This window comes from Macaca nemestrina, chromosome 20 (assembly GCF_043159975.1).
Source record: "Macaca nemestrina isolate mMacNem1 chromosome 20, mMacNem.hap1, whole genome shotgun sequence".
Taxonomy (NCBI): domain Eukaryota; kingdom Metazoa; phylum Chordata; class Mammalia; order Primates; family Cercopithecidae; genus Macaca; species Macaca nemestrina.
Window position 1 is genome coordinate 1,771,833 of NC_092144.1, and position 21,439 is coordinate 1,793,271.

Here is a 21,439-nt window from a genome sequence, read left to right on the forward strand (position 1 = left end):
TTTTTTATTCATCTATTTATTTTTGAACGAGGGTCTTGCTGTATTTCCCAGGCAGGTCCTGAACTCCTGGACTCAAGTTATCCTCCCAACTCTGCCTCCCTAAGAGCTGGGTTTATAGATGTCAGCCACCGTGCCTGGCCAGTTTTGTTTTGTGTTTTAAAGAGATAGGGCTGGGCACAGTGGCTCACACCTGTAATCTCAGCATTTTGGGAGGCCGAGGCAAGTGGATCACTTGAGGCTGGGAGTTCGAGAGCAGCCTGGGCAACATAGCAAGACCGTGTCTGTACAAGAAGGAAAAAAGAAAAGAAAAGAAAAGAAAAACAATAAAAACCAATTTTATGGCCGGGCGCGGTGGCTCACGCCAGTAATCCCAGCACTTTGGGAGGCCGAGGCGGGTGGATCACAAGGTCAGGAGTTCACCTGGCCAAGATGGTGAAACCCTATCTCTACTAAAAATACAAAATAAATTAGCCAGGTGTGGTGGTGGGTGCCTGTAATCCCAGTTACTCGGGAGGCCAAGGCAGAGAATTGCTTGAACCTGGGAGGCAGAGGTTGCAGTGAGCCAAGATTGCGCTACTGAACTCCAGCCTGGGCAACTCCGTCTCAAAAAAAAAAAAAAAAATTACAAAAGTAAAGGTCAAACTCCATGAAAACAGAGACATGGACAATGTGGGGCAGGAAATACTGAAGAGCTGCAAAGAATGATGCTCAGATGCTCCACCTATAAAGCTTTCTTCCTTTTTGTATAATGAAACCTTTGTGAAAACATTAAGCTGAGCGTGGTGGCACATACATGTAATCCCAGTGCTTTGGGAGGCTGAGCCACGCAGCTCACCTGAGCCCAGGAGTTCAAGACCAGCCTGGGGAACATGGTGAAAACCCGTCTCTACAAAAAATACAATAAAATAAACATTAGAAATACTGCAAAATAAAATCCCGAAAATTATAGCAAGGGGCAAAACCGTAAGAAATATAGGCGGGCACGGTGGCTCACGCCTGTAATCCCAGAACTTCGGGAGGCCGAGGCGGGCAGATCACCTGAGGTTGGGAGTTCCAGACCACCCTGGACAATATGGTGAAACTCCATCTCTACTAAAAATACAAAAATTAGCCGGGTGTGGTGGTGCATGCCTGTAATCCCAGCTACTGAGGAGGCTGAGGCACGATAACCCCTTGAACCTGGGAGGTGGAGGTTGCAGTCAGCTGAGATGGTGCCACTGCACTCCAACCTGGGGGACAGAGTGAGACTCTATCTCAAAAAAAAAAAAAAAAAAAAAAAGAGGCCGGGTACGGTGACTCACGCCTGTAATCCCAGAACTTTGGGAGGCTGAGGCGGGCGGATCATGAGGTCAGGAGATCGAGACAATCCTGGCCAACATGGTGAAACCCCGTCTCTACTAAAAATACAAAAAAATTAGCTGGGCGCGGTGGCGGGCACCTGTAGTCCCAGCTACTCGGGAGGCTGAGGCAGGAGAATGGTGTGAACCCAGGAGGCGGAGCTTGCAAGAGCTTGCAGTGAGCTCAGATCGTGCCACTGCACTCCAGCCTGGGTGACAGAGCAAGACTCCGTCTCAAAAAAAAAAAAAAAAGAAAGAAAGAAATATAAGTACAGTAAAGGGAAAAACAGCAACTTGCTTGAGATAAGCCCTGTTTACTTGGGGACCTCGCTTTTCCGTGTGTGTTTGCCCAGTTTGTCCCGAGGTTGGAGGTTGCCTGCACGGCTGTGGGTCCTGCTTTATCACCCAGCAGCAGACGCCTCTGCGGCTTTGTGGCCAAACCCCGGCCTTGTGCAGCCTCCCTGTGGCCTGAGCTTATCACAGGCAGCATGGTGCATATTAAAAATAGTAAGTTCGAGGCCAGGCGTAGTGGCTCACGCCTGTAATCGCAGCACTTTGGGAGGCCAAGGCGGGTGGATCTCGAAGTCAGGGGATCAAGTCCATCCCGGCTAACACAGTGAAACCCAGTTTCTACTAAAAATACAAAAAAATTAGCTGGGCATGGGGGCGGGCGCCTGTAGTCTCAGCTACTAGGGAGGGTGAGGCAGGAGAATGGTGTGAACCCGGGAGGCGGAGCTTGCAGTGAGCCAAGATCACGATCTGGGCGACAGAGTAAGAGTCCGTCTCAAAAAAAAAGAAAAAAAAAAAAAAAAAGATTGGTTCGGCCAGGCGCGGTGGCTCACGCCTGTAATCCCAGCACTTTGGGAGCTGGAGGCGGACAGACCACGAGATCAAGAGATCGAGACCATCCTGGCCAACATGGTGAAACCCCGTCTCTACTAAAAATACAAAAATTAGCCGGGCGTGGTCGTGTGTGCCTGTAGTCCCAGCTACTCGAGAGGCCGAGGCAGGAGAATCGCTTGAACCTGGGAGATGGAGGTTGCAGTGAGCCGGGACTGTGCCATTGCATTCCAGCCCGGGTGACAGAGCAAGACTCCATCTCAAAAAAAAATGGTCAGTTCTCCGGGAGGCAGAGGTTGCAGGGAGTGGCCACTGCACTCCAGCCTGGGCAATGTCTCAAAAAAAAAAAAAAAAAAAAAAAAGTTCTTTACTTCCCTTTTTCTTCCCCACACTGTTTGCTCAAAAGAGTTCACGGGGCCGGGCGCGGTGGCTCAAGCCTGTAATCCCAGCACTTTGGGAGGCCGAGACGGGCGGATCACGAGGTCAGGAGATCGAGACCATCCTGGCTAACACAGTGAAACCCCGTCTCTACTGAAAAATACAAAAAACTAGCCGGGCGCGGTGGCGGGCGCCTGTAGTCCCAACTACTCAGGAGGCTGAGGCAGGAGAATGGCGTGAACCCGGGAGGCGGAGCTTGCAGTGAGCTGAGATCCGGCCACTGCACTCCAGCCTGGGCGGCGGAGCGAGACTCTGTCTCAAAAAAAAAAAAAAAAAAAAAAAAGAGTTCACGGGCCTTCTGAGTTTTTCTTCAGGAGACAGAGCCAGGCTTGAATGTAATGCCAGGCAGGAACACAGGGAGAAAAGGAGGCCAAGATTCTTCTTTATTTTCCTGTTTTTTTTTTTTTTTTTTTTTGAGACGGAGTCTTACTCTGTCGCCCAGGCTGGAGTGCAGTGGCCGGATCTCGGCTCACTACAAGCTCCGCCTCCCAAGTTCACGCCATTCTCCTGCCTCAGCCTCCCGAGTAGCTGGGACTACAGGTGCCCAACATCACGCCCGGCTAATTTTTGTTGTATTTTTAGTAGAGACGGGGTTTCACCATGTTAGCCAGGATGGTCTCCATCTCCTGACCTTGTGATCAGCCTGCCTTGGCTTCCCAAAGTGCTGGCATTGCAGGTGTGAGCCACCGCGCCTGGCCATTTTCCTGCTTTCTTTCCTTTTCTTTCTTCTTCTTCTTTTTTTTTTTCTTTGAGACACTGTCATTCTCTGTCACCCAGGCTGGAGTGCAATGGTGTGGTCACAGCTCACTGCAGCCTTGACCTCCCGGGTTCAAGTGATCCTCTTGGCTCAGCCTCCCAAGTAGCTGGGACCACAGGTGCCCACCCCAATCCCAGCTAATTAAAAAATTTTTAATTTTTTTCTTTTTTCTTTTTTTTTTCTTTTTTTGAAACAGAGTCTCGCTCTGTTCCCCAGGCTGGAGTACAGTGGGGCAATCTCGGCTCACTGCAAGCTCTGCCTCCCAGGTTCACACCATTCTCCCGTCTCAGCCTTCCTAGTAGCTGGGACTACAAGTGTCCGACACCACACCGGCTATTTTTTTTGTATTTTTAGTAGAGATGGGGTTTCACCGTGTTAGCCAGGATGGTCTCAATCTCCTGACCTCGTGATCTGCCCAGCCTCTGCCTCTCGAAGTGCTGGTATTACAGGTGTGAGCCACCACGCCTGACCAAATTTTTTTAATTAAAAAAAAATTTCTAGCTGGGTGCGGTGGCTCACGCCTGTAATCCCAGCACTTTGGGAGGCTGAAGCGGGCAGATCACAAGGTCAGGAGATCGAGACCACGGTGAAACCCCGTCTCTACTAAAAATACCAAAAAAATTAGCCGGGCGCGGTGGTGGGCACCTGTAGTCCCAGCTACTCAGGAGGCTGAGGCAGGAGAATGGCATGATCCCGGGAGGCGGAGCTTGCAGTGAGCCAAGATCGCGCCACTGCACTCCAGCCTGGGGAACAGAGCGAGACTCTGTCTCAAAAAAAAAAAAAAAAAGGCCGGGCGCGGTGGTTCAAGCCTGTAATCCCAGCACTCTGGGAGGCCGAGACGGGCGGATCACGAGTTCAGGAGATCGAGACCATCCTGGCTAACACGGTGAAATCCCGTCTCTACTAAAATACAAAACAAATTAGCCGGGCGAGGTGGCGGCGCCTGTACTCCCAGCTACTCGGGAGGCTGAGGCAGGAGAATGGCATGAACCCGGGAGGCGGAGCTTTCAGTGAGCCGAGATCACGCCACTGCACTCCAGCCTGGGGAACAGAGCAAGACTCCGTCTCAAAAAAAAAAAAAAAAAGAAAGAAAAAAAAAATTTCTAGAAATTTTTAAAATTCTCAACGAAGTGAGAACCTAGAGATAGGGTCTTGCTATGTTGGCTAGGCTGGTCTCCAACTCCTGGGCTCAAGCGATTCTCTTGCTTCAGCCTCCCAAAGTGCTGGGATTACAGTCGTGAGCCATCATGCCCAGCCCCAATCCTTCTTTATTTTTACCTTTTTGCATTTTATTTAACTTATTATTATAATTCTTTTAGAGACAAGGTCTCCCTCTGTCACCCAGGTTGCAGTCGGGAGATCACTGCTCACTGCAGCCTTGACTTCCCTGGCTCAGGTGATCCTCCTGCCTCACCGCTGGAGTAGCTGGAACTAGAGGTGTGCACCACCATGCCCAGCTAATTTTTAAATTTGCTGCAGAGATGGGGTCTGGCTATGTTGCCCTGGCGGGTCTTAACTCCTGACCTCAAGTGATTCTTTTGCCTCTGCGTCCCAAAGTGCATACCAGGCCCACATATCCTTTTTTAAATCAGAGTCAGCTGGGCGCAGGGGCTGACGCCTGTAACCCCAGCACTTTGGAAGGGTGAGGTGGGTGGATCACCTGAGGTCAGGAGTTCGAGACCAGCCTGACCAATATGGTGAAATCCCGTCTCTACTAAAAATTCCAAAATTAACTGGGCATGGTGGTGTGAACCTGTAGTTCCCAGCTACTTGGGAGGCTGAGGCAGGAGAATCACTTGAACCTGGGAAGTGGAGGTTGCAGTGAGCTGCTGAGATCATGCCCTTGCTCTCCAGCCTGGCTGACAGAGCGAGACCCTGTCTCAAAAATGAATCAGCCGGGCGCGGTGGCTCACACTGGAATCCCAGCACTTTGGGAGGAAGGCAGATCATGAGGTCAGGAGTTCGAGACCAGCCTGGCCAATATGGTGAAACTTTGTTTCTACTAAAAATACAAAAACTAGCCGGGCATGGTGGTGCGCGCCTGTAGTCCCAGCTTCTCGGGAGGCTGAGGCAGGAGAATCGTTTGAATCCTGTAGGTAGAAGTTGCAGTGAGCCAAGGTTATGTCACTGCACTCCAGCCTAGGTTACAGAGCTAGACTCCGTCTCAAAAAAAAAAAAAAAAAAAAAAAAAGGCCGGGCGCGGTGGCTCACGCCTGTAATCCCAGCACTTTGGGAGGCCGAGGCGGGCGGATCACAAGGTCAGGAGATCGAGACCACGGTGAAACCCCGTCTCTACTAAAAATAGAAAAAATTAGCCGGGCGCGGTTGTGGGCGCCTGTAGTCCCAGCTACTCGGGAGGCTGAGGCAGGAGAATGGCGTGAACCCGGGAGGCGGAGCTTGCAGTGAGCCGAGATCGCGCCACTGCACTCCAGCCTGGGCGACAGAGCGAGACTCCGTCTCAAAAAAAAAAAAAAAAAAAAAAAAAAATTAATCAGTCAATCAATCAGAGTTATACTCTCGGCCTCCTCTGCCAGCATCCCTATCCCCTCAACCTTGATTTCAGAGGAAAACCCAGGCATGGGCCCTCTATCCTTGACCACCCGATATCATCTGCTGTCCCTTTCAGACAGTTCAAGCCTCTTGAAAGATATGCCTCTTTCTCTCCCTGCTGCTGGGGGTCCCTCACCAGTCACAGACTCCCCAGCTCTCAGCAAAGCACCTCCCACCCTGGTTCCCGGGGAGCCTGGCCAGGTGGGCCAGCACAGCACAGTTGCTGATCCTGGCGTTCATCCAGCGTGGCCTGGCCAGTGTGGGGGTGGCCCTTCTAGAAGCCTCACAGCATTGGCGGGCGGCCATCAGAGTTAGAGATGAACAGGAGGAGGAAGTGAGAGCTGTTGCAATCAGGACAGAGGGACGGGGTTCCCTGGTCGTGACTGTTCTGGAAATCGCACTCGTGACCCGTTCATTTCGAGCACCCTCTTGCCTCAGTTCCCAGAGGAAGTCCTCAACTAGGGGGTGTCATTCTGCCCCCAAGGGACATTGGGTGATGTTTGGGACATTTCTGGTTGTCATGACTTGGGGTGCTCCTGGCATGGAGTGAGTGGAGGCCAGGGACGCTGCTCAGTACCCTGCAGTGCCCAGGATGCCCCACCTCAAAGAACAATCCAAGCCCAATGTCCACGGGGCCGAAGCAGGAGACCCCGAGTTAATTATTTGAAACAGAGTCTGTTCTCTGCTCACACCAGACACCAGGATAAAATCCCAATGGGGCAAAAGGTATAAACCAGGAGGGCCCCAGCACCTGGGATTCTTCTCCTCTCTCCTTCCCCACTCAGGGTGTGGGCCAGTTTTTTGTTTGTTTGTTTGTTTTTTGAGCCGGGCGCGGTGGCTCACCCTATAATCCCCAAACGTTGGGAGGCCAAGGCAGGTGGATCACCTGAGGTCAGGAGTTCGAGACCAGCCTGGGCCAACATGGTGAAACCCCATCTCTACTGAAAATACAAAAATTAGCCAGGCGTGGTGGCGGGCACCTGTAATCCCAACTAGTTGGGAGCCTGAGGCAGGAGAATCGCTTGAACCCGGAAGGCAGAAGTTGCAGCGAGCCAAGATTGCACCACTGCACTCCAGCCTGTGTGAGAGCCAGGCCGGTTGCAAACAAAACAAAATTAAAACCAGGAACGAAATCGGGATTTGCCAGAAGTAGCATTTTTGCTTGGTAAGAACAAAATTTAGTTTATACACGAAATATAAAATATTTTATTAAACCTCACTGCAAAGTGGCAACTTTTTGCGAAATTCATAGTCTACACACAACCTATGTACCAGTATGTAACTGCCAAGAGTTCTTTTTTTTTTTTTTTTTTTTTGAGACGGAGTCTGGCTCTGTCGCCCAGGCTGGAGTGCAGTGGCTGGATCTCAGCTCACTGCAAGCTCCGCCTCCCGGGTTTGCGCCATTCTCCTGCCTCAGCCTCCCGAGTAGCTGGGACTACAGGCGCCCGCCACCTCGCCCGGCTATTTTTTTTTTGTATTTTTTAGTAGAAACGGGGTTTCACTGTGTTAGCCAGGATGGTCTCGATCTCCTGACCTCGTGATCCGCCCGTCTCGGCCTCCCAAAGTGCTGGGATTACAGGCTTGAGCCACCGCGCCCGGCCGTAACTGCCAAGAGTTCTATCTTTGCTTACTAAACGCAAACTGCAGTTCATACCTGAGATTTTTTTTCTGGGTTTAACCAGGAGGGGAAATATTTTTGCTGGATAAGTCCACATTTTAACTCAACAGGCGAAACAGTTTACCGAACTTAACCACCAAAGAAATCGTTTTTTCCTTGGGAGATCCACATTTTAGTTCATACATGAAATGTGTTTCTGAATTTTAACCGCCAGGAGTAGTGTTTTTCCTTAGGGTAAGTGTTAGTTTCCACAGGAAAAATCTGAATGTATCTGCAAGGAGTAAAATTTTTGCTTAAGTCCAAATTGTACACGAAATATTTTACTAAATTTGAATATCTTTAACATTGGAAGTTCTTTTTTAAAAAAACACTGGAAGCATTTTAAGAACTGCAAGACCAAATTAAAAAAAAATAAAACCAGTATTAGCGATGATTACCAGCAGTTACTGGAAATAATTTTGTCCTATGGGAGGATGGGCGCGTTTGGACACCCCTCCCAATACACGGGGGCCTACCCAGGGGAGGGGTCCCGCTGCGTGAAGGGACCCTAGGGAGGGCGACGTGCACCACGACAGACAAACGGGCACTCGGAGACCCCCGAAAATCGGCCCCAGCGAGCCGCCCACGCCCCAAGGCACGGTTGTGGGGGCGGGGACGGCTCAGGGCGAGCGCAGCGCGCACCCGGCGCTATGGCAGCCCCGCCCCCGGGCGCCCGCAGAAGGACGCGCGCGGGAGGGGGCGTGGCCCGAGGCTCAGCAACCAATCTCCAGAGCGCCTCTCCGTTTTCCTTTACCTTCCACCAATCAGACGCTGGAAGGGGCGGGCGTGACTGTTTTTCCCGGCGGCCCCGCGGCTCTGCCTCTCGTGCGGCCGCGTTCCCGGCGGTGCGGGGGGCGTGGCCCGGGCGCGGCGTCTATAAAGGCGGGCGGCGGCAGCAGCGCCATTTTGCGAACGGCGAGCAGCGGCGGCGGCGCGGAGAGGCGCAGCGGAGGTTTTCCTGGTTTCGGACCCCAGCGGCCGGATGGTGAAATCCTCCCTGCAGCGGATCCTCAATAGCCACTGCTTCGCCAGAGAGAAGGAAAGGGATAAACCCAGCGCCACCATCCACGCCAGCCGCACCATGCCGCTTCTAAGCCTGCACAGCCGCGGAGGCAGCAGCAGTGAGAGGTGAGCGCCCCGCCCCCGTCCGAAGCTTCCAGAAGCGCCGGCCGCGCAGGCCCGCGGGGGGCCGTCCTCGGGGCGCCAGATAGGTCCCCGGCGCGCGAGATCCGCCCCTTTATCAAAGCCAGAGTCGTACCGGGGACGAGGTAGGGGCAGGGCGGGCCTGGAGGTTCCCCCGGCCTTGGCAGCGCTCTTGGGTCGGGTTTGGGGGTCACGGGTGCGGAGTTGGATTTGAGGGGCGCCGTCCGGGGCGCCTGATGTGGGGGTGGGGCATGAGTCGGAGGTCGGATTTGGGCGCAGGACGGGGAATGTGGGGGAGGCGTGTGTGTTTTTTGGGGTTCGCAGGATGGGACTCGGCTTTGGAGGAGGGGAGAGAGTTGGATTTGGGGGACGCAGACTGGAAATTCGGTTTGGAGAAGGGGTGTGCGAGCTGGACGGATTTGGGAGGGGCGGGATGGGGCAATCTGGTTGGGGCGGGGTCGGCCTTGGGGGGCTGGTCCGAGGCCAGGCAGGGCCCGCAGGGCCGGTGAATCTGCACTTTTCCGTCCCGGCCGTTGAGCGTGCGTTGCCGGAGCGGGGAGCGCTTCGAGGCGGACGAGGTCCCGTGGGTCTCCTGCGCCTCGATGTGGCCCCCGCACGCAACCGACTTTGTGGGCCCCGTTTTTCGCCCCAGAGCGAGTCGGTCTGGATGGCCGGGGACGCGCGGGGCGAGGCCGCGTACGTAGACGGCACCCAGTTGTTCTCCGCGGGGGCCGTCGGGGAGCCGGGGGTCGCGCATTCGGACAACCCGACAGCGCCCTGGGAAGTCCCCCGCCGCCTCCCGGGACGACGCGTGCCGCTTCAGGGGACGCGGGTGCCAGCTGCGATTGTGGGGGAGCCCGCGGGGTTTCGGTCGAGCTTCCACGAGTGCGTCTCCCGAGGTGGGCGTCCCTGAGTCCCGGGAATCGGGAAGTTGGGCCGCGGTGCTGGCGGTGCCACGGTTTGGGGGCCGTGCAAAATGGAGGCAACTTTGGGGCCTGTTTACACCGCGCAGCAAATGGCTGCTGGCGCTGCCGGCTGCGCGATTGTGAAAATCTCCCCCGGGGCGCGGGGCCGCGTCTGCCTAGATGACGCAACCGGGAGGGCCCGGGCCCGGAGCGGGGGCGGGCGGGGGGCGGCCAGGAGCGGTAGCGGGGCGCGTCCTCCGCGAGGTCAGGCCAGGCCCGCCCCCTCCTCGCGGGGACAAGCAAGGGTTCCAGATTCTGACCGCAGTGCAGGGTGGAAAGGGGAAGCCGCGGCCGAGCTGAAAAGGGGAAGCCGCGGCCGAGCTGAAAAGGGGAAGCGCCGGCTGGCGCGGTGGCGGGGGGGTGAGGCTCTGTCCCGGCGGGGCTACGTGAGGGGAAGGGACCCCCCCCCGCCCTGGGAGGGTTGGGCTATCCCGGGCGGCGCCGCCCGAGACGACGTGGCTCAGTGATCGATGCCGTTGTAGGTGCTTGGGGCAGGCGTTGGAGCTGCCCTGGGGAAGCCCCGGGGGTGTGGGGCCGGGTGGGCCCCAGCCTGGGCGGGGCGGGGTCTTCTGGCCGGGGCAGGGGTGGGCGGCCGAAGACCGTCCGGGCGCCCTGGAGGGGTCTCCTCCGGGAACCTGGCGCTGCCTGGTGATCGCATCTGCCTTCAGTTCCAGGGTCTCCCTCCGCTGCTGTAGTAACCCGGGTCCGGGGCCTCGGTGGTGCTCCTGATGCCCCTCACCCACCCCTGAAGATCCCAGGTGGGCGAGGGAATAGTCAGAGGGATCACAATCTTTCAGCTAACTTATTCTACTCCGTGAGTACGGCGCTGGGGTGGGCGGGGCTGGGGCTGCTCTGGGGCCGCTGGCACTTGTTGTGCACTTCGCTGCCGGTACCTGTGATTGAATTTAATCCTGGGAACCCTTCTGAGTTTCATCAGAGAGGGCGCACAGTCTCCTGCAGCCCAGGCCTTGCTTGAGCTTAACACGGCTTAGGCCCAAGCCTTAGCGCTGCCGGTCTCTTGCCCGTGGGGTGTGTCGGGGTTCTGAATTACGCTGCACTGTCTCCCGGACAGGATGATCGGCTGAATGTAACAGAGGAACTAACGTCCAACGACAAGACGAGGATTCTCAACGTCCAGTCCAGGCTCACAGACGCCAAACGCATTAACTGGCGAACAGTGCTGAGTGGAGGCAGCCTCTACATCGAGATCCCGGGCGGCGCGCTGCCTGAGGGGAGCAAGGACAGGTGAGGGCGGGGACGGGGGGGGTGCTTACCCAGGGGGGCGGGGACAGATGAGGGAGGGCACTGCCTTCAGGCAGCAAATATGGGGGCCACCATCGCTGTATGGGTTGGGATGGGCCCCCCCCTTTTTTTTTTTTTGAGAGAGAGTCTTGCTCTTGTCGCCCAGGCTGGAGTGCAATGGCATGATCTCGGCTCACTGTAACTTCCGCCTTCCGGGTTCGAGTGATTTTCCTGCCTCAACCTCCCGAGTAGCTGGGATTACAGGCGTCCGCCACCCATGCTCAGCTAATTTTTGTGTTTTTAGTAGAGACGAGGTTTCGCTGTGTTGGCCAGGCTGGTCTCAAAACTGCTGATCCCTTGACCCGCCCACCTCGGCCTCCCGAAGTGCTGGGATTACAGGCGTGAGCCACCGCGCCCGCTCTGGGGTCTCTTTTTAAAAAGCGCGTTCCAAGTTTGTACCCTGGGATTCCACCCTCCAGGGGATGCCGGGCAGTGTCTGACAGCCTTTCTGTCCGGGGCATGCACGTGGGTGGGTGCAGCGGTGCTGCTCACCACTGCGGTGTCAGGACGGCCCCACCCAGAGAACGATCTGGGCCCCAGGGGGACCCTGGAGTGGAGCGGGCTTCAGGGTAGCTGCTAAGGCCCAGGAGGTAGGTGGGTGGGTCGGGCTAGCCAAGACACTGACATGCGCTGCAGCTTTGCAGTTCTCCTGGAATTCGCTGAGGAGCAGCTGCGAGCCGACCATGTCTTCATTTGCTTCCACAAGAACCGCGAGGACAGAGGTAGGTGACTCGCATCGCCTGCAGCAGGGTGTGTGGGGGCACCTGCCATGCACCTTCATTTTCAGCCCGCAGGCGTGGTCTCCCGGCGGGGGTGCGGGGGACGGGTGGGGGCTCCTGGGCGGTGGGGTTTCTGACGGCTTCTCCCCCACAGCCGCCTTGCTCCGAACCTTCAGCTTTTTGGGCTTTGAGATTGTGAGACCGGGGCATCCCCTTGTCCCCAAGAGACCCGACGCTTGCTTCATGGCCTACACGTTCGAGAGAGAGTCTTCGGGAGAGGAGGAGGAGTAGGGCCGCCTGGGGGCTGGGCATCCGGCCCCTAGGGCCACCCCTTGTCAGCCGGGTGGGTGGAAACCGTAGACTCGCTCATCTCGCCTGGGTTTGTCCGCATGTTGTAATTGTGCAAATAAATGCTCACTCCAAATTAGCGTATATTTCTTGAAGTTTAATATTGTGTTTGTGATACTGAAGTATTTGCTTTAATTCTAAATAAAAATTTATATTTTACTTTTTTATTGCTGGTTTAAGATGATTCAGATTATCCTTGTACTTTGAGGAGAAGTTTCTTATTTGGAGTCTTTTGGAAACAGTCTTAGTCTTTTAACTTGGAAAGATTAGGTATTAATCCCCTCTATTGCTCTCCGAAAACCAATAAAGTGATTACACCCCATGCACATGGCTCCGTGGTGGTGACGCCGGGGGCTGGTGGGAGGAGTGCCTGGGACCACAGAGGGCCCTGGGTAGAGGGGTCGCAGGGGACTTGTCACCAGGGCAGCTGCAGGACCCCTCCCACGGAGGAGACCCCCTCGGCTGGGAGGCCTGGGCCCTCAGCTTGGCGTCAGCCTTGCTACTGTTCGCTGGGAGGCCCTTCCTGCATTGCGTACCCTTCCGCCCCAGCTTGGGTCTGCGCATGGGGATGTCTGTTCCTGACTCCTTTGGGTCACCGTGTTCCTGGCCGCCCCCGTGGACCTGCAGCGCCGTTCAGGGCAGGAGCACTTCCGGCGGCGTCAAGGGCTGGAGCGCTTCCGGGTCTGCGACCACCGCCGTTTGCGCGGCGCTGCGCCACCTGCCGGCCGCATCCGGGAGCATCACCCGGAAAGTCAGGGCCAGGCCTGGCCGGGAAACCGGTTGGAAAGAGGAGGAAAGGCGCTCGAAGAGATTGTAGCCTTGGCGAGCGGGGGCAGGGGGATATTCAGCCGTTTGAGCATGGTGGGGTCGGCTGGGAGGATAGATGTGAACACAGACACTCCCAGCTCATTTGGGCAGTGCAAATGCAGAGAAGGGGTGTTAAAGCTGAGGCGTTGCAGGATGAATAGGAGTCTGAACCAGAGTAGAGGGGGCTGTTTCCGGCGTAAAAAACAACTTGGGCAAAGGCGTAGAGGCCGGAAAGTACCTCCAGGGATAAATGACATGGGGTTGGAGACTGAGGAGACTTTGGAAGAGACCTGTATGTATTCTGAGGCACTGGGGAGCCATGGGAGGTGTTTGAGCTGGAGAGGGACCTCATATCTGGGGTTGGAAAGATCCTCCCAGGACTGCCATGGGGAATGGAATGGAAGGGCAACTGTGAGTCTCCAGGAAGCAGGCCACAGGCAAGTGCAGTGTGGTGTGTCAGAGGCATAAAGACTGCACTCCCCTCCAGTGAGTCTCCTCTGTGCCTGTTTATTCCATCATCCTGCAGTATTAAGTGAGCCCCTACCGTGTGCCAAGCCTGGCCTTTGCCCCCAGGGAACTCACAGCCTTGGGGACAGTAACAGAGGAATAAACGCTCCTGGGAGTGGGCGGAGAACGAAGGGTAAGGAACTAGCGAGGGCCCAGAGGGGGCACCTTTATTTGTTTAGATCAAGTGGAACTGGAACAGTATGGCAGAGGGAACAGCCTGCACAGATGCTTGGGGGTGGGAAACAAGTTAGTGTGTCATGGAGGAACAGGAAGGGAGGCAGGGTGGGTGCAGAGGGATTGTGGGGAGGTGGCAGGGAACTGCGGGGACTGTTTTAGGGATGGTGAGTCCAGACGCCTCTGAGATGAGCTGGGTGTCTAGGGTCCCAGGGAGCCTTCCCTTCCTGTGTCACCACCAAGCAATTCTCCACTAGGGACATGCCCAAAATCGTTGGCCGTCTTCAGCACAAGGGGGTGCTCCAGGGCCAGGAATGCTCTGGTCCCGGCATTGGCCTCTCAGGGAGACAATGACAGGACCCACCGCGGAAAAGCGCCCTGGCTGCCGGGGAAGGTGGAATACAGAGAGACACTGATCAGCGGGGGTGTCCACACCTGGAAGTGGCCTGGGGGCCCTGGCTTCAGACAGCCGCTGCCCACACAGGAGGCGCTGGCCAGCCCCCAGCCCTGCAGGGGTAGCTGCACTCCTGGGAAGCCCTTGACCCACATCGCCAGCACGAGAGGGGAGACTCTGGAGGGGGGCGCTGCTCTTTCTGCTGCGTCCCTGGACTCTGCAGGAGGGGGTCGTCTTGGCGATCATAGAGACGCTGACCTCAGCCCCAGCCCTGCCTCCTGGGCAGGCCTGGACCAGGTGTGTTCGCCCTGGGTTGGGTTCAGTCCCACAGCAGCGCCAGGGCCTGGCCCATAGAGAACTCGGTGGCCTCGGCCAGGTATTCGCAACACAGCCAGTCCTCGAGGCTGGGCGCTTCCCCACCTGCGGCCCGCTCTGCCAGGCGCAGGACCAGCAGCCCACGGCGCAACCGCAGCCAGGGCCCGAGCGCCCTGAGCCAGGGACCGAGCGGTGCTCCGCGGCCGCGCACCTCAGGCCCCGGCCCCCAGAGCAGCGCCTGCAGCGCGCCCCGCGTCCGGGACGCCGAGGGCTGCAAGCGGGTCAACTGTGCTGCCAGGCGCTCCAGGCCCGCGGTCAAAGGCGTGGTCGAGGGCGCAGCAAGGCCGAGCATCTCGCGGAGGAGGCTGCCCAGCTGCGGCGCGTGGGGGCCCGGGGAGCCCGGGGGTCCGGGGGGCTGCAGACAGACGCGGCCAAAGTCAGCGAGGAGTAGGCGCGCGTGCCCAGTCGCCGCACAGCCCCGAGGTGCCGCCAGCAACAAGTTCTCTGGCCGCAACTCGACCAGGGCCGCGCCCCACGCCTCCAGGAACTCCAGGGCCGCGCTCAGCTGCAGCAGCACCAGGGCCACGGCCCACACGAACTCCTCCGGCGGCTGCGTGCAGGCCTCCACCAGCCACTGCGCCACCGTGCGCTCCGGCACCTCCGCTGCCAGCGCCACCGCGCCTCTCCAGGGCGCCCCGGGCAGTGTGCCTTCAGGCACCACGCCACACAACCCCTGCAGATTGAAGTGTGGAGACAGGGAGGCCTGCAGCTCCAGGCCCCACGGGTGGGGCACGTCCGCCCCGGGCTTGGGTACCTGCAAGGCAGAGGGGGTGAAGGGGCCTGAATCACTGGGCCCCCCACCAGCACTGCCCGCCCCAGAGCGACCTGCCACGAAGTCTCCCCCGCACACCCCCAAACTGCCCCCACTATGGCTGGGGGTGGGAGACTGCCCGCATCCCTCCAGCAGCAGGAGGTCGATGTTAATTGGGTAGTCAGTCACCAGTAAGGGCTTTTAGGAAAATTAAGCCAGGGAAGAAGATGGTGGCAGTGTCCCTGGGCAATGAGTTCGAAAGCAGATTCCTGGGCTGGGCACGGTGGCTCACGCCTGTAATCCCAGCACTTTGGGAGGCAGGGGGATCGCTGAGGTCAGGAGTTCGAGACCAGCCTGGCCAACACAGGGAACGCTCGTCTCTACTAAAAATACAAAACTAGCTGGGCGTGGTGGTGCGCCTGTACTCCCAGCTACTTCGGAGGCTGAGATGAGAGAATCGCTTGAACCCGGAAGGCGGAGGTTGCAGTGAGCGGAGATCGCACCACTGCACTCCAGCCTGGGCAACAGAGTGAGACTCTGTCTCAAAAAACAACAACAACAACAACAACAACAACAACAACAAAAAAAAAACAGATCCCCGGCCAGAGAGGTGTGGGAGGGGCTTTGACGAGGGCTCCAAGGCCATATCCATGGCCCCACACTTTAGAAACAGGGTTTCCTGGGTTAACTGTGTTGATTCACGTGTTAGTTGCAAAATAAACAAGTCTAATATGGTCTGGATCTGTGTCCTCACCAAATCTCATGGCCAATTGTAATCCCCAGTGTTGGAGGTGGGATCTGGTGGGAGGTGGCTGGATCTTGGGGGGTAGTTTATCATGAATGGCTCAGCACCATCCTCCTTGGCACTGTCGTTGGGATAGCGTGTGAGTTCTCGTGAGATCCGGCTGTGTAAAGGTGCGTGACACCTCCTCCCTCCCTTCCTCCTGCTCCTACCATATGAGATGGCTGCTCCCGCTTCGCCTTCCACTATGATTGGAAGCTTCCTGAGGCCTCTCCAGAAGCAGAAGCCACCAGAACCATGAGCCAGTTAAGGCTCTTTTCTCTATAAATGACCCAGTCTCCAGTATTCCTTTTTTTCTTTACTTTACTTTTTTTTTTTTTTTTTTTGAGACAGAGTCTCACTCTGTCTCCCAGGTTGGAATACAGTGGTGCAATCTCAGCTCACTGCAACCCCCACCTCCGGGTTCAAGCGATTCTCCTGCCTCAGCCTCCAAGTAGCTGGGACTATAGGCGCACACCACCACGCCTGGCTAATTTTTGTATTTTTAGTAGAGACGGAGTTTCATTATGTTGGCCAGGCTGGTCTCGAACTCCTGACCTCATGATCTGCCCGCCTTGGCCTCCCAAAGTGCTGAGATTACAGGCGTGAGCCACTGTGCTGCCCAGCCTTTTTTTTTTTTTTTTTTTTTTTTGAGACAGAGTCGCTCTGTTGCCCAGGCTGGAGTGCAGTGGCGCATTCTTGGCTCACTGCCCCCCAGGTTCATGCCATTCTCCTGCCTCAGCCTCCCAAGTAGCTGGGACTACAGGTGCCCGCCATCACGCCTGGCTAATTTTTTGTATTTTTAGTAGAGATGGGGGTTTCACCGTGTTAGCCAGGATGGTCTCGATCTCCTGACCTCGTGATCCGCCCGCTGTGGCCTCCCAAAGTGCTCGGATGACAGGTGTGAGCGCTGGGCTCCAGTATTTCTTTACAGCAGTGAGAGAACTGACTCACAGAAAGGCCAAGCGAAACAAGCCCTGAGTTATGCCTAAGATGGGACACTGGGGACACCTCAGAGAAGGTGGGGCCGTGGGTCTCACCTTGGCGACCAGGATGTGCCAGGCGTCGTCATGCACGCGTACCACGCGGTAGTACAGGGCATCCCCGCTCTCTGCGCAGGGCGAGCTGTCCAGGAGGCGGAAGCCGTGGCCAGGGCGGCAGGGCCCGGGGTGGCCCCCCATGAACCGGGCACGGAGCCGGGCATAGATGGCATGGAGGCCCTGCAGCTGCCGGGCAGCCAATGCAGCGTGCACAGCCTCTGGACTGTGCAGATTGCGGAGAGAGAGGCCCAGCGGGGCATCAGTCAGGCCAAAGGTCAGCTCTGCAGGGGGACAAGCTGGTCCCACCTCAGCCTGGCTCTTGTCCACACTGTGGGACCCCAGAAAGGGCCTCCGAGGCAGCTGTACTTGGATGGAGCTGGCATGGGAGGTCCTGCGGTTGGGCAGTGACTGGGTCCGGGTTAGGATTTTCTTGGGCAGGGGTGGGGGCAGGGGCTGTGGGTCGGTGGAGCAGGACCCAGGGGTCCGGGGGCGGCAGGCCTTGGAGGGCAGCAGGTGGGCACGGATCTCACCTGCAGGGAGAGACAGTGGGGAGGGCTGAAGACAGGCGGAATGGGAACGGGACACGTGACTCCACCGCTCAGTCTCGGTTTCCCCATCTCTAACATGGAAGTAATAAGGCTGGGCGCCGGTGGCTCATGCTTGTAATCCCAGCACTTAGGAAGGTGGAAGCCGAGGCAGGAGGATCACTGGAACTTAGGGTCTGAGACCAGCCTGGGCAACCTAGTGAGACCCTCTCTCTGCAAAAATTTAAACAAATTTGCCAGACGCGGCCGGGCGCGGTGGCTCACGCCTGTAATCCCAGCACTTTGGGAGGCCAAGGCGGGAGGATCACGAGGTCAGGAGATCGAGACCATCCTGGTTAACACGGTGAAACCCCGTCTTTTCCTAAAAATACAAAAAATTAGCCAGGCGTGGTGGCGGGCGCCTGTAGTCCCAGCTACTCAGGAGGCTGAAGCAGGATAATGGCTTGAACCTGGGAGGCGGAGCTTGCAGTGAGCCGAGATTGCGCCACCGCACTCCAGTCTGGGGGACAGAGCTTACAGAAGAGGAAACTGAAGCTCATAGGAGGATGGATCAGTTTCAGAGAATGGTGCCACCCAGCACTCAGCGACTCCTACTCTTACCTCTGTGACTTTGGGCAGGTGTCTCTCTGGCTTTTTTTTTTTTTTAAGTCTTGCTCTATCGCCCAGCCTGGAGTGCAGTGGCCCAATCTCGGCTCGCTGCAATATCTGTCTCCTGGGTTCAAGCGATTCTCCCACCTCAGCCTCCCGAGTAGCTGGGATTACAGGCACCCGCCACTATGCCCGGCTAATTTTTGTATTTTTAGTAGTGGAGATGGGGTTTCACCATATTAGCCAGGCTGGTTTCAAACTCCTGACCTCAGGCGATCTGCCTGACTCAGCCTCCTAAAGTGCTAGGATTACAGGCTTGAATCATCGCACCCGGCCTTTTTTTTTTTTTTTTTTTTTTTTTTTTTGAGATAGAGTCTCCCTCTGTCGCCCAGGCTGGAGTACAGTGGCTCAATCTTGGCTCCCTGAAACCTCTGCCTCCCAGGTTCAAGGAAGTCTCCTGCCTCAGCCTCTCGAGTAGCTGGAATTACAGGCATCCACTACCATGTCTGGCTAATTTTTGTATTTTTTTTTTTTTTTTTGAGACGGAGTCTCGCTCTGTCGCCCAGGTTGGAGTGCAGTGGCCGGATCTCAGCTCGCTGCAAGCTCCGCCTCCCGGGTTCCCGCCATTCTCCTGCCTCAGCCTCCCGAGTAGCTGGGACTACAGGCGCCCGCCACCTCGCCCGGCTAGTTTTTTTGTATTTTTTAGTAGAGACGGGGTTTCACCGTGTTAACCAGGGTGGTCTCGATCTCCTGACCTCGTGATCCACCCTTCTCGGCCTCCCAAAGTGCTGGGATTACAGGCTTGAGCCACCGCGCCCGGCCTCCCCTCTCTCTTTTTAATGGTATATATTTTTTTCCATTTCATGGCTCACTGCAGCCTTGACCTCCTGGGCTCAAGGGATCCTCCTGCCTCAGCCTCCCCAGTAGCTGGGACTGCAGGCGCTTGACACCATGTCCATCTTATTATTATTATTTTTTTTTGTAGAGATTGGGGGGGGTCTCATTATGTTGCCCAGGCTGGTCTCCTGGACTCAAGGGATCCACCCGCCTCGGCCTCCCAAGGTGCTGGGATTACAGGCCAACACACCCCGCCCACCAACCCACAGGTTATTTTTCAGCCCTCGCCCACTCCGGGCCTTCCTGAGGTCACTCATTTTACCAACTGCTGCTGTTCCCAGAGGCCTCCACCCCCTGCCGCTCCCTGCACGCCCCCGGCCCAGGGCTCCCCGGGGAGCTGCTCACCGAGGTTGCTATATGTGGGCTGAGTCGACCAGGTGGGGTCGTCGGGCTCGGGGGGCTCTGTGGGAGTCTCCGGGCTGCTCATGTTGCTGGGGGAAGATCAGACGGGGCGTGGTGGGGTGGCGCACGCACAGGGCGACATGGGAGGGGTCCGTGAGTGCCACAGCATGGGAGACCGTTGAGGCCCCCTGCTCCAGGGCCCTTGGTGAGAACAGGGGCACCCACACTCCACTCCCTTGTCCAGTTTTGACCCTGCTGTGTGATCCCGAGTGGGTTTCCTGCCCTCTCTGGGCCTACTTCCTCAATCATGAGGCAGGTGTGTCATCCATCAATCTTCCAGGCAGTGGGAAGGAACCCCCACTGCACATTTGGGATGGGGACAGAATGTTCAGCCTGAGAACAGGTCTTTGGGGGTCAGTTGTGGGGGAGACAGTGTCCAGGGACCCAGGGATCCACACTCAGGCCTCCTCCCTGAGGGCTCAGCTGTGCGGTTGCTGTCGGCAACCAGGCCCCAACCCACCCCCGCCCAGATCCCAACCTGAAAAAGTAACCGCTTCTGTCCAGCTCCCTGCTCCAGGAGCCCCCTACCTTCAAGACTGGCGTGCCCTCTGGGGGAGGAGGGGTCCTGGGGGACGAACTCCCAATGGCCACAGCCCCTGGCCTCGCAGGAGGGGTCTGACCTAGCGCCGGCAGCTGACAGGAAAACGTCCGGCCAACTGTCAGACCGCAGCCCGGGGTGGGGCGGGGGCATTTCAGCAACACTTCCCCACCGACTGCGGCCGCCCCCTCCCCTGCCCGCCCTCAGAGGACAGGATGTAGCCGGGAACAGCATCCCGGGCGGAGGGAACAGCCCGGACGGAGACCAGGAGGTGGGATCTGAAAGTCAATAGCACCAGGGCTGACAGCCTCAGATGCCAGGCTGGGGTAGGGGCAGTGAGGAGCCCTGTGAGATGGGCAGAGGGGCAGAGCTGGCCCACCGTAGGGAGGGCACAGAACGTGGTGACGGCTGTCCCTGGAGAAGGTGAAAGTGGGGTCTGTGGGTTTCACTTCCCCGGGAACCGCCTCCCCTCCTGTAGCAGCATCTTGAGGAGCCCCCAGCGGCCCCCTGCCCGATCCCAGGGCCCCCGAATGCGGAGTGTGGGCGAGGACCCTCCCGGCTCTGCCGCGCCTGGCTGGGTGACTGTGGACAAATCCCCGCCCCTCTCCGTGCTCGGGCCAATAAAGAAAAGCGTCTCCCACATCCCGCCTGGTAACAGCCCCGCCTGCTGGATTTCTCTTTGAAAAAACGGAATCGGCTCACTTTCCCCCTTCCCCCTTCCTCACTGCCTCGATGCATTTATTTAGAAAAGACGTTGTAGATAAAATCACCATAAATGGAAAAATCAAGAATGGAAAAAACCCAAGGAAAAGCAGACGCGGGGTGAAATTCCAGCTGAAGTGTGTGCCTGTCAAAACTGTCTTCTTTTTTTTTTTTTTTTGGAGACAGGGTCTCACACTGTTGCCCGGGCTGGAGCGCAGTGGGGCAATCGCAGCTCACTGCAGCCTGCAACGAACTCCTGGGGCGATCCCCTGGCTAGGGAAGGAGCCCACTACTCCTCCTGCTGCCCTCCTCCCCTCACCTTGCCTAGTTCACAAGACAGGAGGAGAGAGACAAAGCAAACAGAAAGAAACAAAAGTAAGATAAATAGCCAGACAACCTTGGCAAAACCATCCGGCCCTAGGAGTTAAAAAAAGTAATAATAGGCGGGGCGCGGTGGCTCACGCCTATAATCCCAGCACTTTGGGAGGCTGAGGTGGGCGGATCACGAGGTCAGGAGATCGAGACCATCCTGGCTAACACGGTGAAACCCCGTCTCTACTAAAAATACAAAAAATCAGCCGGGCATGGTGGCGGGCGCCTGTAGTCCCAGCTACTCGGGAGGCTGAGGCAGGAGAATGGCGTGAACCCAGGAGGCAGAGCTTGCAGTGAGCCGAGATCGCGCCACTGCACTCCAGCCTGGGCGACAGAACGAGACTCCGTCTCAAAAAAAAAAAAAGAAAAAAAAAAGTAATAATAATAACATTGACCCCTGACCTAAACTACTTGTGTTGTCTGTAAATTCCAGACACTGTATGGAAAAAGCATTGTAAAACTTTTTGGTCTGTTAGCTCATGCCTGTAGTCCCCAGTCACGTTCCCCACA

At 56.9% G+C, this 21,439-nt stretch overlaps 2 protein-coding genes across 2 annotated transcripts; one reads left to right on the top strand and one right to left on the bottom strand.

Annotated features, from left to right (window-relative positions):
- Nucleotides 1–8,471: 8,471 nt before the first annotated feature.
- Nucleotides 8,472–12,378, top strand: LOC105485833 (ornithine decarboxylase antizyme 1). The gene is given in 6 exon segments (XM_011748371.2): nt 8,472–8,707; nt 10,356–10,413; nt 10,415–10,501; nt 10,760–10,932; nt 11,626–11,711; nt 11,863–12,378. Coding segments are annotated over 6 exon segments (687 nt in total). The 5' UTR covers nt 8,472–8,561; the 3' UTR covers nt 12,000–12,378.
- Nucleotides 12,152–20,401, bottom strand: PEAK3 (PEAK family member 3). Its single transcript, XM_011748386.3, has 4 exons — nt 19,846–20,401; nt 19,261–19,346; nt 16,886–17,415; nt 12,152–15,067 (listed from the first exon to the last, which is right to left on the bottom strand). The coding sequence occupies exons 2-4, from the start codon at nt 19,340–19,342 to the stop codon at nt 14,258–14,260; spliced, it is 1,422 nt and encodes a 473-aa protein (XP_011746688.2). The 5' UTR covers nt 19,343–19,346; nt 19,846–20,401; the 3' UTR covers nt 12,152–14,257.
- Between the last annotated feature and the right edge of the window lie 1,038 nt (nt 20,402–21,439).